Source organism: Mustela lutreola, chromosome 4 (assembly GCF_030435805.1).
Source record: "Mustela lutreola isolate mMusLut2 chromosome 4, mMusLut2.pri, whole genome shotgun sequence".
NCBI classification, from domain to species: Eukaryota; Metazoa; Chordata; class Mammalia; order Carnivora; family Mustelidae; genus Mustela; species Mustela lutreola.
In genome coordinates this window covers 1,083,260-1,103,819 of record NC_081293.1, presented here as the reverse complement: position 1 = coordinate 1,103,819, position 20,560 = coordinate 1,083,260, and the positions used below count along the sequence as shown (strand labels likewise).

The window sequence follows — 20,560 nt, the reverse complement described above, 5'->3', positions numbered from 1 at the left end:
GGCGGCCTAACTCAGACAGAGCCTGGCGGCAAGTCACACCGGATCCCCCCGCCGATGTAGACGTGACCGCTCACATGGGGACGGGGCTGGTGGGGAGCACGTCGGGGACCAGCACACACTGACCCGGATTGTCCACGAAGGAAGCGCAGCGAGAAGGGGGACGGGGGCCTCCTGTGGGTCTGAGTCATCGAATAAACACAACGCGCCTGTGGGATCGACCGGCACGGGTCACCCCGGGGGCCCAAGGGACCGAGCTGCGAGCGGAGGCGCCCGCGAAAAGGCTCGAAGATAAAGCGGGACCCTTTCGGGGTCCGGTTCGCCGGCCCTGGGTGTGGGCAGGAGTGGGGGACGGGAAGCGGCGGAGACAAGAGGACCCCGAGCGGCTGGGGGGCTGCTGGCTTTTCTCCTCCTCCCCATCGTGTTCAGGCTTGAGGTTTCCCAAAAGGGAAAAGGAAAGGAGATGTGAGGCCGCGCCATGTGGCTGTGGGTCCCGAGCCGGGGCCTCAGCAGCCCAAGCGTGGGCCCACCTGCTTCCCCATGAGGCAGAGCCCACAGGATGGGCTGGTTGGCGAGGGATGTGGGGCCCAGCTCCGCGACGGTGCGTGGGGAGGCCTGGAGTTTGGGTCCTGGGGGCCCAGGGGTCACTGCCCTGACAAACGGCACTGCCTGAGCTACTGGAGATGGCAGAAGTGACAGATGTCCAGACACGCTCACCGGAGATGGACCCTTTGGGCTCCCACGGTCAGCAGCCTGGGCCAAGGGTGCCCCAACACCTCCCGGTCCCGAAGAACAGCCTCCAGCCGTCAGCCGCGCCCAGCAGGCCTGGCAAAGCAAGCTTCCTTCTCCCTCGGTTCCTGGGGGACTGTGGGCTCACCCTCAACGTCCACCCACCGGGTGCACCTCTCTGGCCTCGGCCCCCAGCAGCGCCCAACCTGCGCGCTGGCCAGGAACAAGACCGAGGAAGTGGGTGGGAGCGTCCTCCTTCTCCAGAAGCAGTCTCTAGGGAGATGGCTATTTTAAGGCACAGCAAGGCCCGAGTGACCCAGAGACCAAGCCAGCAAGTTCCCGTTGTGCTTTGGCCCACTTCGGAGCACGTGATGGGCAGTCCGTCAGATGCTGCCCCCGGGGAGGCCACCACGCTGGCTCTCTTTGGGACTGCAGGTCTGAGAGAGACGGTGACGCCGGGAGAGGGCTGGGCACCTGCAGGTCGCAGACAGCTTCAGCCCTCGGCCTGGGCAGCGTCCGGTGCAGACCCCACCACCAAGTGAGCTCCCTGGGGTAGGGAGAGGAAGGAGGCTGTGCCCTCAGCACCTGCGCTCCCTGCTGCCCTGTCCAGCCCCTTCTGGCTGGGCACGGGTCCCCACTGGCCCTCACAAGTCCTCCCACGGCACGCACATGCACACGCACACCCACACGCGGTGTTCCTCTGGCTCTCTGACCAGCGCGCCTGTGCCCGCCCCCCACACTCCTCCTCGCTCGGGTGTGGCTTGTTTGGGTCTCAGCATCCCTCACCCCTGGAGAGCCCTCCGCCCGCACGCACCCCAGCGTGCCCAGCAGGGCCCCTTCTGGGAGGCCCGATGGACACAGGTCAGCTGGGCAGGGTCCCTCAAATGACTGCTGGCTCTGGGGCCAAACCCTTCCCATCAGGGGCCCCAAGTAGGAGCTGCTTGTAAGGTCATGTACGAAACTGAAGTCTGAACATGGACTCTGTGGGGCCAGACGGAGAGGGAAGGGCGGCAGCACAGGGAGTCCCGGCGCTGCGGCCACAGGAAACCTGTGAGCCCACCCGGCTTCTGCGGACGGGGGTTGACGCCAAGCTCCCCCGACAGCGCTGGGGGCTCCAAGCCTGGAGCGTAAGCACACCGGGGCCTCGCCGGCCTTGCCTGGGGACACTCAGGGCCCTCAGGGCCCTCAGGGCCCCTCCATGCGGGAGAGGTGCTGGCCCGTCCCTCCTCTCGAGGCTGCAGGACACGCGACCCCTCACCCCTTCATCCGTGCTGGGCGCCCGTGTCCCTGCCCACCGTGGCTGCCGTGACCCACGCTGCTGTGAACACGGGTGCAGACACCCGTTGGAGGCCCTGCTCTCGGCCCTGGGCGTGCGTGCCCAGAGGTGGCACTGGCGGGCCTGGTGATATTTAAACAGCAGAGTTAATTTTTTTTTTAAATCTCTTCTGTGCACTGGCCTTTTCAAGATTTCAACTACTATCATCAGTTTGAGTAATTTTCTACTTTGCTCGACTTTTTTGGGGTTTTGCTGATTCGTGCAGGTGTGTGTGTGTGCATGCGTGCGTGCGTATGTGCGTGGGCTTCCCTGGGATGGGAGAGGCTCTTCCCTGCCAAGGGTCATTTGCACCATTTATGTGGCTACAAGGATGGAGCCTTGTGGGAAAACCCAGGGCCTGGGTGTGTGCGGGCCCACAGGCTGCCCTGCCTAAGAGTGACCAGCACCAGGCCACCAGCCACGGGCCCCTGCCGACGCAACTGGACACCGTGAATTCTGGTGACTGTCACTAGCCTGGCCTTCAGCAATGCTCCTTCCCAGGGTTCCCAAGGCGACTGGCGTGGTCAGGCCACAGTCAAGCACGTGATGGGAACAAGGAGCGGAGGCATGGGTCTGTAAGGTCCGGGTGTCCGGACGTCTCAGGAGGGGCTGTGAGCCTGCTCCAGGAGCTGGCAGGACACAACAGCTCTGAGCCCTCGGCCACAGCTGCGCCGGCCCCACCCCCACCGCGTTCTTGCCACTACTGAGGGCGAAACCCCAGAAGGGCCCTCTGTTAACTGCAGATGCTGCCCCCAGGTGCTGGGTGGGAGGCCCTTTGCTGCCACTGAGGTGTTTCCACGGCAACGGCTGGGCGTCCTCAACAAGCAGGGTCCACCAGGAAAGAACTGAGGCCCTGAGCCCCGGGACTGCACTTGCCACACCGGCCCCGCCACCCCTCCCACCTCATCTCCAAGGTCCTTCTGAGATCTGGTGGTCACAAGGAGCTCAGGAGCTCCCTCAGTTGTTGGGGTCTGCAGCCAAGGCACACTGTACCCCAATTATCTTAGCTTTTCCCCCATAAGCTGAAGAGAAACAAGACATGCTGGTCCGAACTCCCCCAACCGCCATAGCATCTCAGCCAGTACTCCTACAAGAGCCAGACCCGCCGGAAGGGAAAAGGGTCCCCAGGCCTCACAGCTGGACAAGAGCCCCCATACCTGCCAGATCTCACAGTAAGCTCCCTACTTCGGAACCCACGGCCTCCAGGCCCACCTACCTACAAATGCCCAGCAGCAGGCCCTCCCAGAAGGCTCTGTGTGAGCAACAGTTCACTTTCTGTAGGTGCAGAGAGGAAGGGCGTGCCCTGGGGTACAGGGCACTCAGGGCAGCTAGTGGGAGGAGGCTTGGCCTAGGAAGGGCAGAAACCTGCCGAGGCAGGACCAGGCCATAGGGGCAGAGAGGGGCTGGGGTGCACGACGAGGGCCAGGACCTTCCCGCTCAAACACCCAACTGTGCCCACTGTGCAAAAGCCTGTCACGTCTCTGGAAAACGCATCCGGGTCAGGGACTCTGGACTCACAAGGGGACACCCACCCCCAATTGACAAGCCTTTGCTTCCTAATGGGCTGTGTCCTTCTACCGCCTTAATCTTTGCTTCCTGATGGTCCAGCCTGACCAGGTGCCCCCCTGAGGAGGCTCTGCACACCCCTGTCCCGAATGGAGACCCAGACTCTGCCCCGTGGATAGCATCACTGGAAGCCCGTACCTTCCAGCAAGGAGGACATTCAGGTTGGCAAAGCCAGAACCCCACCCACTGGCCACACCTGCCACAGGGCTGCCCAGGCTAGGAGTATCAGCCACAGCCAGTGACCACCCAGGTCCCCGGCCCCCAGCAGCCACAGTGGCCTCGGGGGTTGGCAGGGTGACAGACGTCACCATTTTCCAATAAACTGCAACGCTAGAAAGTGAAATCTCCTGTTAACAGTAACAAAGATAATGTCAGCTTAACAAGCAGAAACTCCAAGAACAAGACAATCAGCAGAACAGAAGGCCAAAGACCGACCCAAAGTGTCACATTTCACTGGAGAAGCACTGCAGCCGAGTCGGGGAAGTTAGCAACTTTCTCTGAACCTTTAAACGCAGTTCCTACCCAAAGTTCGTGACTGTGTCTTGATGGTGACAACACTTCCGTAGAAGTTCCAATGGAAAACCAGTGAGAGGACCGCGGGCGTCCTGGCCGAGGGTGGGGGCCGAGGGCGGGAAGGAGCGCGGCCGCTGGGGCGGGCCGGGGCGGGGCGAGCGCGTCCGAGTCCGATTGCGGGCGGGTCGAGGATCTTCGCCAGAACCGCCTTGAACGTACTAGTTAGTTACAGGTCAGCCAAGGTCAGCCAAGGGCGCCGAGAGCTGGGCTGGTGCTGGGGACACGGCGGGGGCGGCCCGGGGCAGAGAGGGGGCGGCCGGGGCGGCAGCGGAGAGGGCGGCCGGGCGCACCCCGCAGGCTCCCCCGGGGAGGGCGCTGGGCCCGGCCCCTGCCGTCCGCCGCCCCGGCCGCCGGAAAGGGCCGCGGGGAAGCAGGACCTCCCCGGGCCCGAGGCCCAGGGCCCGGGGCCCGGGGCCCGAGGCCCAGAGGACGGCGCCGCCCCTCCCCCCGGCGGGACCAAACACCGGCCCCTGCCCCGGCACCGCCCTCCCGGCCCGCCCTGATCCCGGTCACATGACCCTCCCGGGCCAATCCGAGGGCAGCTTCCCGCGTGACTGGGCGGGGCCGAAGCGCACGCTGCAGCCGGCCGGTCCGACGGCGGCGTGCGGGGCCGAGACCCGCGGGGGCTGGCGAGGGCGGCCCGGCCGGACCCCGCGGCGGAGGAGCGGCCCCAGCCCTTCCCCTCCCGGCGCTGTTCGCGCACTGTCACCCCTGCCGCTCCCTGGGGTCGAGTGTCACTTGCGACCCGAGGCCCCAGGCAGTAGCGTACGGCGTGGTCACCGTCGTCACCGCGGAGGCCTCCACCTGCCCCGCGCCCCTCACCTGTCCCGCCCGCTCACCTGCGCCCGCTCACCTGCTCCGCCCGCTCACCTGCGCCCGCTCACTTGCTCCGCCCGCTCACCTGCCCCGCGCCCCCTCCCCTGCTCCACCCGCTCACCTGCCCCGCGCCCCCTCACCTGCTCCACCCGCTCACCTGCCCCGCACCCGCTCACCTGCTCCGCCTGCTCACCTGCCCCACAGGAGTGAGGCCCCCTGCTGGGCTTACCTGGGCTCAGGCGTCTTGGGAACAACAGCCCCCACCCCTAGCCCCCAGCCCAATCACAGGAGCGAGCGGGGAGGAGCCTCCTGCACTGAGAACCGCCCCCCCCCCCCCCCCCACTCCTGGCCTGGTCAGAAGAACCAGGCACAAGGGCCCTCCACCTGCCAGCCAGGGCTGGGGTTCTGGGCACACGCTGTGAGCTTCCAGCACCAGCTTCCATTCTGCTCTGCAAAACAAAGCCATCTCCCCAGGGGCCGTGGTTTCTCAGGCATGGGGGACTTGGGAGGGTGGGGAGGGGCGCTTAATGGGGGCAGAGCTCCAGTTTTCCAAGACAAGGATGAGGTGGTCACTCAGCAGTCCGGAGCCACGCACCTCCAGGTGATTACAACCGTGTATGACTTCACGACAACAGCAAAACAACAACAACAAAAACCCGGAAAAACCGAAAACACTAAGCAGACTTTGTACCCAAGGTCCAGAAACAGCAAGCTTGGGAGTGGCGGTCAAGGAGCCAAGGGCGGTCACAAATGCGCCCCCAAAGGGTGGGGCAGCCACCGAGGGAGCAGCCCTTGCTGGGAAGAGCTGGTCCTGTCACAGGCACCACTTTGCCTTCCCGCGTGAAGTGGGGGCATCAGTGAACTCGGGGTGTTTACAGCTGCTCGACCCAGTCGTCCGCAGAGAGCCAGGGTTCCCTGTGCAGTCGGGCATGGAGGGCCTGCGCACACACATCTCAAGTAAGGCCACAAACAGGCACTTACAGGCTCGGCCACACACACTTGGAGCTGGCCTTCTGAGTCCTGGGGAGCTTCTGCATCGGGGTCACTGCTCCAGCCACTGAGAGCAGCTGGAAGGCCCAGAGCCCAGGTCAGTGACAGGTCCTTGGCTTCTCCACATTCCAGAAAGCCATCGAGGGCAGGGCGCCCTGGGACTACAGCCCAGAGACCCTGCAGGCCTCATTAGGCGGGCTCGTTAGGGAGCCATTCCAAGGCAGCTCGCGTCTGAGGCTGAAGTCTCAGCAGGACCTTGCCGGCACGCCACCGCTCTGCAGAGTCCCGTCTCCGGGACCTGGGGCCAGCTGGCTTTTCAAAGCTAGAACTGGTCAGAGAACCCAGAATCCTGGGGTTCTGCAGACGGGGCAGTGGGGGCGTGTGTGCCGCCTGGCAGTGCCGAAGGAGCCTGAGGGGGACGACACGGATGGGTGGAGGCAGGGGACAGAGAAGTGGCTGCCCCAGGTCAGCCCCCATAACTGCTCGTCCTCCGCGTCTCCCCATACACGCCACTCTTCCTGAAGCCTGGTGAGGGCTGGTGCCCTCCACCGCCTAACCTAACCTTAACCTTAACCTAAGCCCCACCCTGTCTGTCCCTCGACCTTCCCCACGCCCTCTGGAACCCCAGCAGACAGAATTTACAGTCGGTTGGGAGAAGCAGGGTGGGCAGGGGGCAACCCAACCAGCAGATCTTAAAAATACTCTGCTTAACGAGAGTGTTTGATGGGTTCCTGCAGGAGGTCATTGCTCCCGTTCATAACTTCCCAGGCGTGGGGGCCCCAAGGCTCGGCATCCAGACGCAGCTGCATGGAGAGGGGAGCCAAGCCTCCTCCTCTGCTCCGAAGAAACTCTCCACCCAGAAGTGACCCATCTACAGCAGGCCCACAAGGCCAAGTCCCGAGAGCTAATTTTAACCTTCTCAGAGTGCTCGTTAAGCCTCTTTGAGTTATAATTACCCCCAATCTCGAGAGTTACAAGGCAGCAATCAGGAAGTTAGATGTGGACAAGAGAGAACGAAGGAGCAGGGAGACGTCTTCGACGGCGCAGCGGCCAGGATGAGGACACAGGCTCAGCTGCACTGTCCGCCCTGCCCCCCGCACCCCTGCAAGAGCAGCCTGGCGTCAGAGGGTCCCAGCGGCTCCCGGACACTGAATATCCGTGGCCACCCGCCCCCCCAACCAGGGGCTTCTAAAGCACTTCCTTTGTAGCCTTGAGTGGGCTCCCGCCTCTGAAGAAAGTGGCCCCACCGCGGGGCGGGCATCAGAGTCTCAAGTGAGGGGGCGTCGGGGTCTTGGTCCCACAAAGCCCCACAGCTGTGCCATCTGCACCATCAGCTCCCAGCCGCATTAGAGACCTGCAAAAACCTGGATGGAAGACCCCAGTGCTCCTGAGCGAGGCTGACACCCCACTCTGACCCGCCTCATTGCCAGCCTGTCCACGTCCCCCCACCGACAGACGTGGGGGTCCCGGCCTCACAGAGCCGGTGGGCTGCGGGGATGGTCCTACCATGCCCTCCTTGCTGGCTCTGCCTTACCTTCCCGAAGCTGCCCTTTCCGATGGCCCGAAGGATCTGGAAGTGGTCGAAGTTCACTGCAGAAAAAACAGAGACATACCAGGTGAGCTGGCAGAAAGGCCCAGGGCCCTCCACCAGCCCCCAGTGGAGCCGCTGTCCAAGGGCTGCCCCCCACCACTGCAGGGAGCCCTCCCCTGCACCCCGGAAGTGGGTCCTGGGGCCGGCAGGAGGCTCAGCTCAGGCTTTGTGTGTAAAGCAGGGACGGCCTGAGCCAAGGCTGAGAGGTGGGTCCTGGGGCCAGGCCATCCCTCTTCCCGGGCTCCTTGCGAGGCCAGGCCACCCTGCCCACAGACCACGCAGAGGACAGGGTGTGCCCTTCAGTCCCAGGCACCTAGACACCCCCACCCTGAACTGCCCCCACACAGGAAGCCCGGAGCCTGCCTCCTGCCCTCCCGCTGAGTCTCCCGTGGGGTTCACAGGGTGAGCTACGGGAGAGCCTGCCGCGGCCCGGGGATGAGTAACGGGCACTTTCTGAAGGGCGGTCCCCAGGCCTGCGGGAAACCACCCGAATCTTGACTTCCATTAACTTCCCCCAGACTTAAGCCCCTCCTAGGGAAAGGGGTCGTTGGAAATTGCAGCTTTACTAACTGTCCTGATCCTCAAGGAAGATGCTCCCCGCCATGCACACGGGCCATGCACACGGGCCACGCACAGGCCACGCATACGGGCCATGCACAGGCCACACACAGGCCACGCACACGGGCCATGCACACGCGGTGCCTGGGCATGGTCATCTGGGAGTGAGCAGTTCGGACCGGCTCTAGGACTCCCGCTTCACTCTGAACCTGACATGTGAGCTGCCCTCCACTGGTTTCCTTCCCATGAGCATCTCAGTGCCCCAGGCAGCTTGGACCAGTCTTGCTTCCCACACCTGCCCGCCCCCCAGGACGCGGCTCCCCCAGCTGACTACCACGCGGCCAGATGGTCCCACCTGTGCCCCAGGTCTGAACCCTCCCCAAGTCCCTGTCCTCAGGTCTGTGCCCCCCCCCCCAGGTCTGTTACCTCCAGGCCTGTGTCCGCCCAAGCCTGTGCCCCCTAGGCCTGTGCTCCCCAGTCAGGGCCGCCCCCAAAATGACAGGCTGCTCCATGACTCACAGCTCTTGTTCTCTTGCTTTGGGCTTTGCAGCACCCGCTGAGCCCGGCTCCACTTCCAGATGCGGGCCCTGGGCACTCGTGAGACGCTACGGGCCCCAGACACCCACGACCCTGCAGTCAGTGCAGTCTGGGCTGCTCCCTGGGTGGGGGGGGGGGGCGAGGGCCCTGGCGTGCCACACGGAGAATGGCGCGTGGAGCCTCAGGGGGCACCTGTGCGCGTGGCCCAGCACGTGGCGTAGGAGGACCCGCCCGGGAGTGGAAGGGAGGGCGTTAGGGTCAGGCACCCTCCCCCGGGTGCCAGCACAGCGCTGGGCCGGCCACACACCCCACGGCTGAGGTTAGCGGGGGGCTCAGCCACGGCAATCACAGAGCTCAGAGAAAGGCAGACGCGGGACTCCAGACTCCCAGTGGAGGGAGAGGGTGGGAGCAGAGCGTGTTAAGCAGTAGGTCAGGAGCAGAGGAAATCCACACCGTGCCCCTGACTCCACTCTCACTCCCCGGAGGCTGAGGTTAGCCCAGGGCATCTGGGGGAAAGAGGCGGGCGGAGGTCGGCCAGGCACGGAAGTGGTCCACACCGGCCGGCCCTGTGGCCTCTCCTGCGCCTGCTTCCAGGAGTGGGAGGGGAGAGCGTGCACCCCACTGCACAGAGCCTGTGGCTTGGGGCACAACCACCCCCACTTCCTGAGAGCCCAGGGCGGGAGAGGGCACACAGCGGGACCCCCGGACGGCTGTCAGGGCACTGTGTGGGCCACCTGCAAGCTTCACGGGAGACCTGGGCGGGGCAGAAATCCCACACGTAGCTGCTGGGCACCAGGAGACCACTGAGCCGGGAGGAGCCCCGGGCAGGCCCAGGACTGGGCCGGGGGTGAGTCCCACGGCGGCTGGAAGCTGGGAGCAAGGCTCTCCCAGATACACACAGCGACCCTGCTCCGAGGCCGGAGGGCATGCGTCCGGGGGCCTGTAGACACAAGTTGGGCTCAACACCTCGGGTCCAGCTCCCCGTGACCTTGAGCCCAAGTCCTGGGGGTCAAGCCGCTGTCCAGCCCGTATACCTGGTGCTCCTCACAGACGGAGGTCAGCACCCTGGGTCCCGCGAGCATCCACCCTCCCGTCCACCAGCCATCCGTCCGTCCCAGGCAGACCTGCAGGCTCTGGCGCCCTGCTGCCCTGCACATGGCTCCCGGGGGGCCCTGGACACCCCAGCTTACAGACGAGGCTCTGCTTCTCTTGGGCCCTTCCGGCCCGGGCCTCAGCGCTGTCTGACTGAGGGCTCTGGCCGTCGGTCTGCACGGGACGTGGGGCCCCGCCGCGTGCGCCAAGGTCGGAGGCTGCTGCGCCAACCACAGGCCGGGCCTGACCCGGGGGCGGGCAGCGAGGGGTCCGCCCAGAGTGGGCCCTCCATTGTGGGGAGCCAGCAAACAAACATGGTGCTCGAGAGGAAACAAAGCAGCGGGGGTGCTATCTCCACGAGGTCTGGGCCCAGAGATGAGGAGGTGAGCGGGGAGTGCCCGGACCGAGGCCGGCGGAGGGCGTCTGCGGCGCCCCTGCGCGGATCCGTGTCGCCCTGCGAGCTGTGGACACGCTCCCCTCCCCTCGCCGCCATGAGACACCTCTGAGGTCCTAGGCGGAAGGAGAAGGGAATGAAGCCCCCATGGTCCTGTGGCTTCTACGCGCCCTGTCAGGACCCCCACCCACCAAGGCCCTCCTGCCGTGCCGCCGGCTCTCCCGGTACAGACGAATATTTAAAACACAAAGGTCTAAGAATATTCATTCTTCAAGGAAGGCTTTTATGCTGCCTAGTTGGCAATCACAGAGCAGGGCGTTGCTATGAAAATAGGTAACCTTGGGGCGCCCGGGGGCTCAGAGGGTGAAGCGTCTGCCCTCAGCCTGGGTCACGGTCCCGCATCCTGGGATCGAGCCCCAAGGAGTCCTGGCTCCGCGGGAGGCCTGCTTCTCCCTCTCCCTCTGCCTCTCTCCTTGCTCATGCTCTCTCTCTGTATCTGTCTCAAATAAGTAAAAAAATCCTTAAAAAATTGTTTTTTTAAGAGAAAGAAAATAGGTCATCTTGAGGCCGAATGATGGGGAGCAGCGGGAGGTCCTGGTTCTCTCTGACCAGGTAGAGGAGCGGCCGCTGGGCGAGCCCCAGGATCACCTCCAAGCCCAGTGATCCTGCACCATCTCTCCACGTGCTGGTGTGAGGTCCGGCGCCCACACAGAACTCCCACGGGGACTTTCGCGTGATTTCCGAGGTTCTTTGCCGCCACTGGGCTTCGTGAGGGGACAGAGCACCCCCGGGGAGAAAGCCAGCGGCTTTCCCAGGAGTGCCGTCAGCACTCCCACAGCCGTGTTCCAGTGGGACTCATGCAAATCATTCTGGTTTCCCCAAGACCCGACCTGACTTGACCCTCCGGCCTGGCCGCTGGGCCACGGGTGGCTGGAGGGAGAGAGGGGAGGGCACCCCCAGAGTGCGAAGTGGGCCTCACGCCACACACAGCGGCGGACAAAGCCAACGGGTGGCCCTTGTGCAGATGCCCCAGAATCCAAAGACAGCGTTAGGTAATGTCTGAGCAATGTGGACTCAAGCTCAGCACTCGCCCTCAGTGGGCAGAGGGGCGACCCAACAGCAAGGTCTTAGGGGCGCCATGGGTCCCCGTGAGATTCGGGGTTTGGAATTCAGCCCTTTCAAAAGCCGGTGCTGCCAGCGAGGAAAGCAAGACAGAAGGTGAGCCCAGGGAGAGTAAAAATAGAGCTGCTGTTACGTGAGTCAGCGCTGCTGTTACGGGGGACACGGTGCCCGCGCCGGGGGCAGGGGAGGGGAGCCTGTGCCCACCCGGGGCCCAGCTTGCCCCTGACACCCACGGCCCACATCCTCATGCCGTCAGGGCCTGGGCAGTAGGCCCCGTGGGGATGTGACCGGCCCATGGCCACCGGACAAGTCCCTTCCCCCGCGCCTCCCCGTCCCCCAGGACAGGCCCCGCCCTCTCCACATCCCTGGTGAATTCCCTACCAGAAGTCGGGATTTATCTGGAAAGCTGCATCATAAGTCAAGTGTCACAAGAAGCTGAAATTCATTCAAAAGTTGAGGACAATTTGTCAAACAACCTATGACCCAGAAAACTCCCACAGAAAATCATCCAGTCCAGCGGAGGCCGGCTCCGGTCCCTCCCTGCCTCCGCAGGACACACGGACGGGCCTGCCGATGTGCGAGTGGTCACCAGACGGTCTCCTCCAACGCACCACCGAGCCCCTAACCTGCTGGCTGCCATGGGCCCTCCACGGCCACCGGCTCGCCCCACAAGCGGCTCGCACCACGCACTGGACACCGCACCCAGCCCTCCGTGTCCCGACCCCGCCAGTTCTCAGAGCAGCTCAGCAAGAGACGCTCCTGCTTGCAGGCGAGGAAAGAGCTGGGGAAAGAGCCGACTCTGGGTGAGGGACCACGGGCCCTCGGGACACAAGAGACGGGACTGCGGGGAGCCAGCACTGGAATACTTCTGTGCCCCACTGCCTCCCGGGCACCTGCTCAGCCCTCAGGCCCTTCTCCAGGAAGCCTGCGCTGGGCCCTCTGAGCACTCACCACCCAGCCGGTGCCCGCTCGCCCCCGTGCCCCCGCCATGGGACACCAGCTCAGTGCCCAGCCCAAGGTCGGTGGGGGAGCAACATGCTCACACTGTCTCCTCAGGAACAGACATGACGAGGGCGTGGCGCCAGCCCAGGGACCTGCTGAGGCCTTGGGGGCTCACGTTCCCGAACAGTCCCTCTGCTCATGCGCAGGAATGTGCCTGGGGACCTGAGTGACTGGAGGCCAGAAGCCAGGCGGTCCTGGCGCCTTCCCACCCCCAGGCTGGACCGCAGGGGAGACCACGGGCACGTCTGCCTACAGGAAACCTCAGCCCGTACCACCTCCAGCGACAGCTCCCCACACCCACATGGTTTATCCTGGGTTGGGCCCGCTCCCGCGTCTGGAGCTGTTTGACAATGGCATCCTCAGCCTTCATGAACAGGAGATTAGGGCAACAGCCAAACCACTAGAGCATCCCTGCCAGCTGGGGTCCAGTCCCTCCAGGGCCTGCCGGGGAGGCTGTCTGCACAGGCTCCCGCCACCTCCCGTGGCTGTGGGGGGCATGCCTCCCCGGGGGTGCCCAATGGGGTCCTGCTGTTCAAGGTCCGCCACCCCTGGCCCCTCCCTGTCCCAGGTGCACAGGCCCAGGTCCACCATCAGGGACAGCCTTGAGTCCCTCAATAACACCCTGGGAGCCCCCAGTTCCGCCTCGGGACTCAGGAGCTGGTTGGAGGCTGCCGTGGCTCGGCGCGGGGGTGGGCAAGGAAGGGGACAAACAGGCAGCTGGGCCCTGAGCCCTGAGGCAGCTCTGCCCAGTCAAGCAAACTGGCCCCTGGCCCAGCTGCCGACTGGACCCTGCCCTGTCCTCTCGCTCTGCGGCACTGCCAGGAGACCCCGGCCTGTGTGTGCCCCGGGGTTGGCATGTATGTGCCTCCCCGGTGCTCCGGCAGAGACTCGGGCCAAGGAAGGGGCAGAGTGAAGCCAGGACCGGCAGCCCCCGGACCTGCGTCAGCAACATCTCAGCCCACCCAGGGAGCAGAGCGCAGACAGTCCCAGGGAGGTCTGACCCGGGGACAGACAGTCAGAGCTGGCCCCACGATGGTGGCTGCAGCTACCCTCCAGAGGGACTCTGCCCACATGCTTGAGTCCACCAGGAGGCTGGCTGCCCGTGGAGGAATCGGGGGGTCCCAAGTCCCCAGGGGAACAGAGGGATTCCATGGAGAGAACTTAGAGATCCACACTTGGTGGAGATGCTTGGCTAGGCCAAGGGCCGGAGAAAGCCCAGGCCTTCTGTCTGTGTTTCCATCCGCCTGTGTGTGCCTCTGGGCTTGGATAATGGCCCTGCCGTGCTCCCTGCCACCTTCCCCACAGAGAGGGGCCCCACGGGAAGAGGCCTCAGAGGCTGGAGCACGTGAGCGCCAGGGTCCCCAGGCCACCAAGCAGCGGTGCCCAGAAGGGAGACCCCCCCCCCCCGCCGTCACCAACCCAGTCTCTCTTCTGGCTCCAGGAGAGGCCCCAGAGTTGAGGCTCCCAGGCCCTGGGGTATGTGTCAGCCACCCTGAGGACTTGGAGCCCTGGTTGCCGGCGTAGGGTGGGAGCCCTGCCGCTCGATGCTGCTGACCCTGTGGCATCCGACGGCACCCAGAGCTGCCAAGTCAAACACCTGCCACGCAAACCCGGCCACGCGATCCCAGCCTTGCCTGGGAGGCCCACGTGGAACTCCCGGCCACCGAGGCCTGAGCTGAGGAAGCCCCATCTGTAGCCCCCCAGAAATCCCCGGCCCGGCGCATCCCTCCCTGCCCCACAGCCCACAGCCCTAAGGCCGGCTGCTGGGCCTGCAGGAGGATGGGCTCGCGTGTGGGCCCTGGACGGGAGTACCCGGGGGCTGGTCCGACCGGGCCCAGCTCACACTCCCTGAGCCGTGGGCCAGATGGCCGGAGGCACCGGACAAGTCGGCGGACACGCAGAACCCTGCAGCGAGCCCCAGGAGGCAGTGCCCGTGGTCTCGCTATGAAGTTCAAGCACAGCGAGGCCAAGTATTACTCTGTTCTGGCTTGCTTAGCGAGAAGGGTTTTCAAAATGGAGGGGACTGATGGCCCCTGAATGCAGCCGGCGGGTGCCCTGCAGGGAGCACGAGGATGGGGCGGTCGGCAGCGTTGCAGCTCGGACGGGGGCTGGGTCCATGACGTGGATGAGAACTGCATGTGGGAGAACCCGTAGATGTGGTTCAGGACTCCAGCCTCGCCTGAGGAAATGCACGCGGGCCGGGACCCTGCTGCACGGGGTGGCACTGGGCAGGGCCCGAGGGAGCAAGCTAAGAAGGAGGGAGAGGAGCAGGAGGTGGCCCAGGGAGGCGTCCACCGTGAGAGATGCACCGTGCTCAAGGTGACCCACGAGGCAGCCAGAAGGTGGAAAGGCCCAAGAGCCCAGCCGGTCTCTGACCAACCCCAGAGCGTCTTAGGGACTCCACAAGGCAGTAGGAAAAAGACAGAAAACAACAGAAAAGAGTCACCTTCACGAACAGGCACCTCGCAAAAGATGCCCACATGCCAGCTCAACACGGACGCACGCGTGACGTCTCGGGGACCAGAAGAGGCTCAGAGAGCGGGACCGCCCCACATCTGAGAGACCAGCCTGAGCCAGGGAAGCCGGCCACGCAAGCTGGCAAGGCGTGAGCCACCGGAGTTCGGCTACGTCACTGAGGGAGTAAAGCCGCGCTCTGGGCACCCCAGGGCCCAGCTGGGACACACCCACAAATACAGACACACGCCCACCAGCCGGCACGCTCAGGAAACGCGGAACAGTCACAAACTGGAAATTCCCCACATGCTCGACCATGCAGAATGGGTAACAGGGTGATCTGTCCACAAAAGAACCCCAGCCACAAAGACGATGAGAGGGTTCCCACCACACAGACCAACCACGGAGGCTCTCTGATTTCACTTTTGAAAGCTCAATTCTAAGAAACATTCCTTGTTGTAGAAAAACATGCATTTCCCAGTTACTGGCAGCAGAACCGAGTACATGTCCCAGGCTCACGGTCACGTCCATCTGTCCTCTTGCCTGGCGGGGCAGGGCCCACCTGGCCTGTGAGGGACAGACAGACGGACATCTGTTACAGTGCTGGGTTTACCTACAGCTCTCTGCAGTCCTCCACGGCCCCGGGGCCATGCTGTGTGCACATTCACATCTGAAAACAAGACATACCAAGGGTGAAGAAGCCACAGCGTCAGAAGTTTTCAGCGCCACGTGCCTGTGTCAAGAGACGGTGAAGGAGAACAAAGTGTATGCAGAGCAGGAAGAAGGAAGTCCGAGAAACAGACAGCAGGAATATCAACAAAACTGAAAGTTATTTTTGTGATTTGTAACATTGACAAACCTTTGGAAGACTGATTTTTTAAAGATTCATTTCTCTATTATTTTCAAAGAGAGAGAGAGACCGAGAAAGCAAAGTGAGGAGAGGCACGGGGAGAGACAGAGCCACAAGCAGACCCCACACTAAGCTGCGAGCCCAATGTGGGGCTCAACCCCACCACCCTGACATCAGGACCTGACCCATAACCAAGAGTCAGTTGCTTAGCCAACTGCGACACCCAGTTGCCCCAAGACCAGTTTTTTTTTTAAAGACAGAGAAACATAAACATTAAGAATTTTACAAAGATCATGTCATCATGGACCCCACACACATCTAAAGGATAATTTAGAAAGATCATGAACAACTAACTTTATGTCAATGGATTATACTATGTGGACAAAATGGAGAGATTCCTTGAAATATACAATTTATGAAACTAATACAGACAGAACACACACTTGCACTACCTGAACGGTCTCAGGTCTGTTTTTTCTGAAATAATGTATTCATAATTGAAATCCACCCTCCAGAAAAGATCTCCAGTCCAGATGGCTTCACTGGTGAATTCTATCAACTTTTTAAGGAAGAAACAATACCGATCTCACACAGACTCATTTAGAAAACAGAGAAATTAAGCACCTTCTGACTTGTTTTATGAGATCAATGTTTTCCCGACAGCAAGGCCTGATAAGCCTATTACAGAAGAAAGTTACAGACCAATGTTTCCTCAGAGCATGCATGCAAAATCCCTTAACAAAATATTAGTAAATTAGCAGCAGTATAAAAAATATAACACATTGCGACTGATGAGGTCCGTGCCAGGAATGCAAGGTTGGTTCAACTCTAGAAACCAATGGCTCACAGTCCTTGCACTAAGAGGATGAAGAAGGAACCCAGGACCCCCTCAGTAGATGTGGGAGATGCACTTGGCAAAACACACGTGCGTTTGTGCTGAGGGCTCTCTGCAAACAAGAACAGAACCTTCTGATGGTCAGACGGGACACCCGACCGTCTGCAGCTGAGACCACGTTTAACTGTGGCAAGAGAACACTTCCTCCAAGCGGGGAACAGGGTGAGGCTGCCCATCCTCATCATTTTCTCTAGTGCTTCCCTGGCCAAAGACATAGATAGGAGAAGCAGCTAAAAATAAAGAATGGAAAAGACTGCAGAGCAGTCCATGGAGAAGGTCCTGAGGACCGTACAGGCCACGTCCAGAGCGGACACATGAATTTGCAAGGTCACATGATATGTGGTCTATACCTAAAGTTTTTTTGATTTCTAATATAATATCAACAAAGTACTGAAAAATGAGATTTTCCAAATCACCCTGTATCAAAGTCATTACATATACAGGAATATGACTAAGAAAGATGTGCAAGACCCACACATGAAACCCTGAAACACAGAGATCATGGAGGACCCAAGTAAGCGGAGAGGCGCCCCAGGTCCCGGGTTGGAACAGTGGACAGGAAGGTGGCTCCTTCTTTCCAAAGGTGTCTATAGAGTCAGTGGGATTCTGGTCAAAGCCTTAGTTAGGTTTTCTTTGCTAGAAATGGGTGGGCAGACACGAAAATTTAGATGGAAATGGAAATGACCTAGAATAGTTTAAAAAAATCCTAAAAAAAAAAAAAGAGCAAAGTTGAAGGACTTGCACTACCTGATTTTAAGTCTTTTTCTTTCTTTCTTTCTTCCTTTCTTTCTTTTTTTAAAAGATCCTGTTTATCTATCTGACAGAGATCACAAGCAGGCAGAGAGGCAGGCAGAGAGAGAGGGGGAAGCAGGCTTCCTGCTTGAGCAGAGAGCCCGATGCAGGGCTTGAGCCCAGGACCCTGGGATCATGACCTGAGCTGAAGGCTTTAACCCACTGAGCCACCCAGGCGCCCCTGGTTTTAAGTCTTAACGTAAAGGTACAGTAATCAGGACAGTGGGGTACAGCATAGGGTCAGGTGCAGGGCAACGCGAGGCACGGGTCACCACATACTGGTTTTCCCAAAGGTGCCGACGAAGTCTGGGCAGCAATGTGGGCCTTCCGCCATGAGTGTCCGTGAGTACAACTCCTAACTGCGCCCCCATGCTATGCCCAGCAACCCATGCTAGGTGGACCGCAAACATACACATAAAACAGTTCCTGGAAGGGCAAACATTTTTGCAACCTGAAGCAAGGCAAAGACTCCTCAGACGTGACGCCAGAAACACCAGCCGCAGAGAAATGAATGAACCATGCTTCATCCCAATTAAAAATGTCTGCTCTTCAAAAGATACTGCGAAGGCATAAGAAGTCAAACACAGGAACACAGGAGCAATGTGTGCAGACACACGTCCAAGCAAGGGCTTGCAGCCAGTTGTGTAAACAACTCCTGCCAACCCCAGAGAGAACGACTGCCAGTGTGAAAGGAGAAGCCTTGGCTGGAGTTTAGAGGAGGGGACGGAGGAGAAGCGCAGGAGAGGCCCGGCGTCAGCGTTCCCGGGGGTCTGCGCCTCCAGCCCAACAGGGTCCATCACAGCCCAAAGCACAGCCCGCGTGCTAGACTGACAACCTCAAGTGACGGTGACGTGAGCGGCTCAGCCCCCCGCTACTGGTGCGGATGGAGCGCGCCGGCCCCGTCGGCCGCCTCCCACGGACGCGCAGGTGCACTTACCATGCGCCTGTTCTCGGCAACCTTATCCGTAACTCCACATACCGGAGACAACCAAAGGTCCCCCACAGGAGAGCGGGTGGGGACTCCGTTATATCACCACCCAAGGCCCCTCAGCAGCGTTCTTGTGCAGAGTCAACTACTGACCCGTACGGACACAGACGAACCCCCAGCATACTGCGTTCAGTGAAAGCTGGCTTTAAAGATGCACGCACCGTACGGCTCCACCACACAGGTCTGAGGACGGGCAAAACCAGTCCAGGCCGATGGAAGCAGCTTGGCCCCCGGGGCCGAGGGGCTGCCCAGAGCAGAGCCAGAGGCAGCTTCCTAGGAAAGCATAGCGGGTCCTGTCTTGTGGGGTCCTGGTTCCAGGGGCAACCATGTGTCTCCTGCTTCGGGTCTCTGCATCTTACCGTAATCACAGCCCTCCCCCCTACAAATACATCCAAAAGAGATGATGATGCGGAGGGGGTGTTTTACGTGTCCAGACGGAACACAGCAGGACAGAGCTACTCCCCACACGAGTGCAGGAAGCGGGGTTCAGAGCCGCTCAGGGACTGGCCATGGCCACCAGCAGACAGAGCAGTGGGTCAGAATCCAGTCCCAGGATCCATGCGCACCTGTGCCCCGGGGCCTACGGGACAGGCCAAACCCAGGACATGGAGCTGGGGGGAGGGTGGTGTACAGAGAGGCTCGCTCGTGGTGGGGGTGGGGAGTCGGTCAGAAAGGCTTTCTGGAGGACACAGGTATTTGGGCTCAGCTGTTGGGAAGAGGCTCCAAGGAGAGGGCCCGCGTGAAGCTCAGGTCATGGGAGCAGGGCTGGTGGGGGGGCACCCAGAGGCGCAACCAGCAGGCCTGACTGCCAGTCCTGGGGCCCGGAGCTGAGGGGTAGGCCAGGAGAAGCCCTGCCGCTACACCAGCCGGCCGCAGACCCCCGTGGGAGCAGCTCACTCTGAGATGGCCCCGTCAGCCACGGCTGGGGTAACCCACACAGCCCGGCACTTAACCTCGGGACCAGCCTGGGCGTGCACAGAACCACGGGCCTCCCCCACTCCACCCCAGGGGCTGTGCCCACACTGTGTGCCCCGGGCTCAGCGTGGACACAACTCCGCAGCCTCACCCAGGGCCATCCCTCTGCAGAAGCAGGGTGCTGGGTGCTGTCTCCTTCTGGGGTCCTCTGAAACCTGGCCAGAATGGGAGAAGTTTGCCCAGTGCAAAAGTCGTCATTATTCTGGAGCGCAATGATACACCTCTGATCGCCCCTGTGTGTCCCCGTGCCTGCTGGTGCGGCTCCGTGCCTGTGCGGGCACGTGCATGTGTACAGGTGTCTGTGCGCCTGCGTACGTGTGCTTCTGTGTGCCTGTGGGTGCGGCTCTGTGCACGTGTGCGGGGTGTGCTTGTGTCTGGGTGTGCACGCGTGCGCATGCGTGTGCACGCGTGGGCCTGGGGGTCAGCTCTCTGGGCATGTGCGCGTCTATGTGTGTCGTGCATGTGCACGCGTGTGCGTCCGTGTGCGCACGTGTCTGTGCGTGCGCCTGTGCATGGGTGTGCGTGTAGGTGTGTCTGTTGTGTGTGCACGGGCCCACAAGCTCTCAGACTGTGGCTTCACTGAGCACTGGCCCCGATCTCAGACACAGGCCGCTGCTCTGGGGTCCCGGCAACACGTCTGCCGTGGGAAGAAGAGGCAGGATGCAGAGGCCGGCGGGGCCAGACCTGCCCCCCGAGAGTGGGAAGTCCTGTGTGCGGAGCCGCTGGGGCGGGGAAGCCAGGAAAGCTGTCGAGGGAGCGGGAGGCCTCACAGCCGCTTATCACCCCCGCCCCCCGCCAGAGCTGCTGCTGGGCCTCGGGCTGGCGGCAGGACCGATTTATCCCCACGGCAAGACGGCCCCTCGCCGAGCTGACGAGAGCCGCACTCCCACAGCTCGGCTCACACAGCAAGAGCTGCCAGGCCCCGGGCTGCCATGGCACCGCACCCACCCAGGGTGCCCGAGACGTCCCCGGGCAGAGTTGGGGCTGCCCCGGGTCCCCTTCAGCTCCCACGGCCCCAGCATCAACCGTCAATTAATATCCTACATAGCCGCTGACGCGTCACCAAGAATCCGTGACCTTCCTCTCAGCCTTCTAACGGCTCCCAAATGGATGGGGTTCGGATGGCGCCTTCCGTGTCCCCAGCCCCTTGCCTCACCCAGAGGCAGCCTCCAACCAAGACAGGAGCTGCTTGTCCCATAAGGTGCCCTGAGGTTCAGCTCCGTGACCGTGGTGGATCCAGTCGGGGGTGAATCTGGTGCCGCCCGGCAAGTTAGCCTGCAGGGCCTAGCGCGGCCCCGTGTGCCCGAGAGCCTGTTGAGTGAAT

General features: G+C 62.0%; 1 protein-coding gene across 4 annotated transcripts in view; it reads right to left on the bottom strand.

The window, feature by feature from the left end:
* STK32C (serine/threonine kinase 32C) overlaps positions 1-20,560 on the bottom strand; it is a 67,781-nt gene that overhangs the window by 20,830 nt on the left and 26,391 nt on the right. Inside the window, exon 2 of one of the 4 annotated variants that reach the window (XM_059172785.1) lies at positions 7,521-7,576. In XM_059172785.1, coding sequence (XP_059028768.1) covers positions 7,521-7,576 — 56 coding nt within the window. Of the gene's footprint in view, positions 1-4,129; positions 4,593-5,172; positions 5,192-7,520; positions 7,577-20,560 lie in introns of those variants that run through there. The other 3 variants (XM_059172788.1, XM_059172786.1, XM_059172787.1) reach the window with 3 other exon arrangements.